Below are 5166 nucleotides of genomic sequence, written 5' to 3'. Positions count from 1 at the left end.
TTCATTTTCTTCTTCTTATTATTATTATTATTGTTGTTGTTATTATTTGCATCACATGCTTTAGGTGAGATGGAACAAAATTACATACGTGTTCCCAATTAACACCTAAAAACAATATAAAAAACAGGTATATATAATATAAAGCGAAAATAAAATGCAATAAAGTAATAATAAAATACAAAAAGCGACAACATCTAAAGGTTCACCAAAGCAGCATGGATGGTTGTAAAGGCAGCAACATGGATAAATGACCAGGTGTTGGTGACMTGTCAGTGTCAATAAAGTGTCAGTAGTTAAGGTGCTACAGTGACAGTTTTTGGTGTTTTAAAGTCTTACAGATTCTGGAATTAGGCTCTTCCTGAATCTAGTGGTTTCACACCTGATGCTCTGCAGATAAACCCTAATGATGCAGGTGAAGACGGTGTTGCCACAACTCAAATGAAACCTTTTAATGAATTATGTCTGCTGTCATGAATGACATTAGTATCTGATATTATTTGTGTTAGATTCTAGCCTTGTCTCCTTTTTGGTTACGTTTTCCTGTATCTTAGGATTCATGTGTTTACTTTCATTTCTTGTGTTATACTGTATATCTCAGTTAAGAACTTCATTTGTGTTTATGTTTTACTTCAGTCTTCTCTTTGTTAGTTTTCTGTGWTTAATTGTGTTCATTTTCCCTTATGTGCCATTCATTCATTTACCCGCAAAGTACTTGTGATGTCAAATTTCTGTAACAAATACAAATAAAATTTTGGATCGATAACATTGATAACATTTTGCAAGAAAAATTTCAGACCATTGAGACGAACATTTGTTGAGATATTTGCACGTGAAKTAGCAGGAAGTGATGTCAGAGTCTGCATGTTAACAAAGCATTGCTGCAACAGCTAACAACGCAGACTGTAGAGAAGAATATGATGTTTATTTAGATTATTTTCAGTCATTTGCAGAGAGATGAAGAAGAGTCAGAGTTCAAATTATATTGTTTGAATAAACAAATACCAGGGAGTTTTAAAGAGTTCCCTTTTGATGTCACTTCCTGTTTTACTCTGGCTGAACCAAATTCAAACGAAAAGATGCCAATTTTGTGACAAAATAGATAAAATATGTGTATTATGCCAACTTCCTAAATATCACAATGTTTTCCTTGACTTTGTGTATTTGAAGTATGTCACAGGCAATTTAAGTGTTCACTTGCAGCTCCTGCCCCGCCCACTCTCACCTGATCCTCATCGTCTTTCTCTCATGTGTTTGTCATTCTCGAGCGTTAGTTTAAACACTTGGTTTGTCCAGTGTCCGTGCATTGTGCTCGTAAGCCATTCATAGTTTTGTTATCATTTGTGAGATTATTTCTAATGATTGTTTTTGCTGCATCGTCAGCTTTTTTGTTTTCCTTTTGTTCAAAAATGAGTTATTTACTTTTTACCTTTGAGTTCTGGTTCTGCATTTTGGGTTCAAACAATCTCTAGACCTGACAGGATCTCAGATTAAGATGTTGAAAATATATATTTAAAATCTTTTTAGACCACGGTGCCTTCAGTGACTATATTTGCTCTACATAACCTGTTTTATTATTATTATTTATGTTACAGGCGGCACTGAGTCGGGTGTGATGGTGGCCGACGTGTGGTGCTACATGTCCCTGTTGGACAACTGGAATTTGGTGTCCCGGATGACCGTGGCTCGCTGCAGACACAACAGCCTGGTGTATGATGGGAAACTGTACACCATTGGGGGACTGGGAGTGTCGGGGATTCTGGACCACGTGGAGAGGTAAGAGTCACGCAAACCTAAATGCATCATGCCCCCAAACGGCTAACCCAGCTCCCAGCTGGTGACTGCAGAGTACCGGACAGCTCTAACCCCCACATGTGAGTGCCATCCTGAGTGTGGGCAGTCCTGCAAAAATACCTGAAAACTAAGCGACACAGATACAAGCGGATAAATATTCACCCCACACAGCGAAATGGGGCAGATGGTGTGGCATGCAGTAGTGCGGTGGAGCATATTGCAAAAGTGGTCGGACAGGTTTGTTAGCATTTTCTAGGTGAGCGAGGGCTGCGGGGGGATGGAGCCGAGCCGGAGAATATTAAATGGCTACAGTACGGGACATGTGGTGGTGTGGCGGAGTGGCTCTCGCCTCTTTGAGAGCGAGAAGATATACTTTCAGAAGTCAGAGTGGCTACAATGCGCCTGATTATATCCACTCCAGCGTCAGAACGCATCAGCAACACTTCATCTGAAGGTTGTGCATCATGCTCTAGTCAGCTGAGGCTTCTTATTTTATTTATTTATTTATTTTCACCGAGCTGATTGAAAGTCCTTCAGCAAAAAATCGGTTCTCGTGGAGTCTAATGAATTCCCATTGGCGTTAAACAGGAACTAGAATTACCCAGATGTAATAGTTGGATTCATATTGCTTCTTGCTTTTAACACCGCTTTCCATTTCCTGTTTTTGTTGTTGTTGTTGCTCTAACCTGGGCTGATGCATGTGCTTCAGCAAGGAAGGGGCGGGGAGGTTACCAAACCCCCGACCCCATCCGCTGCATGGCAGAGCAAGATTAACCAAAGCAATCAAAAGAACATTACAGAGTATATTAGAGCGGGCCGCTGCCGCTCATTACCTAGCAGCTCAATTGATCTCCAAAGCTGTTTGCAATGCACAACAGTCCTCCAAATGAAACAGCCTAATTTGATATTTCCCCATAATGCTCCGATACGGTGTCGTTATAACTGGRGGTAGATGGAATATTTGCCCCGTAATGGAAATGCATTTGATTCATCTGTCTCCGAGCTGCTTAATTTGAGGGGCTGTCGATGCATCCAGGGCGTTTTACGGCTCCGAAGAAATCAACGTTTCTTCACGGTGCCCCGCATTCGTAGGTGTTTCTGTCTGTGCCGCCTCTCGTGTGCGTTTGTGTGCAATCATGAAGCTTCTCCGGGGCCCTCAGCAACTGGACTCAATTAGCAGCGTTATAAAACTTTAACCTGCTTTTCCCCCTCTCCAAGAACTACCAGAAGCTGGCTCTGCCTGGTATTACTGCCTCGGTCGAGGTGAACAAGCGAGGGAATAATTACCCAAACACAAACAACTTGGGCTCAATCTTGGAAGAGTTAGGAAGAAAACGCACGATGCTCGGGATAACAGCGAGCCATCTGTAGCAGAGGGTCGCCGTTGTTTTCACCTGCCTTATTATGGAAAGAGCTAACGGGCCTTTTAAGATGTTTAGGGAAATTGTTGGATCCTGTCAGTGGGCTTGTTTCTAAGCAACACAGACTTTTATTTTGCGTTCTCCCCTGAAAGCTTTAAACAATCTGAGACTCAAAATCAAATAAAGTCTAAAGGTTCACATAACTGGAAATTGAATAAAATACATATGCTTTTACCAAGTGTCTGAACAGGGACTGTGTGTTAGGAATATACAGTATCAGCGTTTATAGTGAGGTTGCACATTTATAGTTCAGATTTTTTTATGATAATGACTGCAGATGTATTAGTCAGGGTTCATTTTAAAAAGTCTTATCGAGGTTTGTCTTGTACTGTCTGGATGTGTTGACCTGCTGTGAACGCCTTAACCAACTTTTCTGATGAAATATTGATTAAGCAGCTGGCAGGTGCTGGCAGTGTGAGCTGCATGTACGCTTCTGATGATCAGAACAGCCAAATGCATTCAGCAGGAAGTGTGTGTCACAAAGGTTGTAAATATTTTTGCTTCCTGCAGTTGAAACTGGCAGAACGTCCACGCAGCGTGCGTAATAACGTAAAAACTGAAGCAGCTCCATGATGGTTTGTTCTGTATCCGAACAATAATCTGAGGCAAGGCTTCTGCAAAGCTGAGGATGAAGGGTGGACCCAACTATATTAATAGAGTAAAGATTATTATTATTATTTAAGAAGAAGTAATGCATGTGTAAAGGTACACAAAAATCATGATTCGGTACATTTTCAGAACAGCAGAGACATGATCATTTTTGTAGCGTGGTACCATCTGGTCTTTCTGGTTTCCATCCAAATACCATTTCCTGGAGTTTCTCTGCCAGATGTGTGCTTCTGTGTTCACAAATCAGTTGCTTTTGCAGAATTTGGCTTTCCATCTTCCAATCAAGTGTGATGTTGCGCCCAGTTACTAGTAAGTAACTCCCAGTAGCCCAAACCTGCTGTCTGTGACAGGGTGAGCAGAAACCCTGGAGAGACTGCAACTTGTACTTTATAAATAAAGGRCCAGAATAGATAAGCCACTGGCTTAAATGCTGACAAGTGCAAATTTAATAAAAACACCTTATTAAAGGGTGGACTTTGTTGTTGAGTTTTACAAGTTCAGTTTAGTATGGAAATAAGCTGCCACCTCACTTCAAGAAGGTTGCAAACTCAAGACTTGGCTGTTTTTGGAGTTTGCATGCTCCCCTTGTGCATGCATGGGTTTTCTCCAAGTTCCTCCTTCAGACAAAAATCACGCTTGTTCTGTTCTCTGACAACTCTAAATTCTCACTAAGCRTATGTGCATGTTCAAGCTTTGTGCCATTTTTATTATTAAAATCTCTTTATGTTAAAAATATCTTAATAAGCACACCCAAACAGTGAACCGTACCACTGTCAAGCTCAAAGCCTCCAGGATGAGCCCCATCTTGTTGGGCCACAGTAGCAGACAGGTGCGGGCCAGATCTGGTGTCAAGCTGGCACTGCTGGCATGGGAATTGGTTTATCGACCAGATGTGGGCCGGGTCTGGCAATGTTGGCTCTGATTTTAAGATGCCGCAACTTTATTTGATTTACGTATGTACCGTATTTACTCAATTATATTACGTAAAATTAAATCCATAAAATCATCCATAAAGTTGGGGGCTAGTACTATACTTGGATAAATATTGTTACTTATGTATTTTAAYTGAAATATCGGCTTCATTCACAAAATTATTGAGTCCAGAAATGAGACCGCGTCGTAAAAAGCAGTTGAAACGAGCTGACACTCCTCCGTGCTTCAGAGCGAGATAATAACAAATCCAAGCAGGCGACGTGATGTGAAAAAAAGGGGGGTAGTCCTGCACCTTAGTAATGATAACGAACTAATGACATTAGCGTGTGACTGCACCGCTGCTGGATCAACAACAAACACGTTCGTCTGTAATGGCTACCGTCTACCGATGTTCTGAAAAAGTTTGTATCCC

General features: G+C 41.2%; 1 protein-coding gene across 1 annotated transcript in view; it reads left to right on the top strand.

Annotated features, from left to right (window-relative positions):
- The window catches only part of klhl29 (kelch like family member 29), a gene marked incomplete at its 3' end in the record, with an annotated part of 392046 nt that overhangs the window by 324788 nt on the left and 62092 nt on the right, over positions 1 to 5166 (top strand). Inside the window, 1 exon segment of the mRNA XM_014020080.1 lies at positions 1593 to 1773. Coding sequence (XP_013875534.1) covers positions 1593 to 1773 — 181 coding nt within the window.

The sequence above is a fragment of the Austrofundulus limnaeus genome, unplaced genomic scaffold, assembly GCF_001266775.1.
Source record: "Austrofundulus limnaeus strain Quisiro unplaced genomic scaffold, Austrofundulus_limnaeus-1.0 Scaffold239, whole genome shotgun sequence".
Taxonomy (NCBI): Eukaryota; Metazoa; Chordata; class Actinopteri; order Cyprinodontiformes; family Rivulidae; genus Austrofundulus; species Austrofundulus limnaeus.
This window is presented reverse-complemented; position numbering and strand designations above follow the sequence as displayed.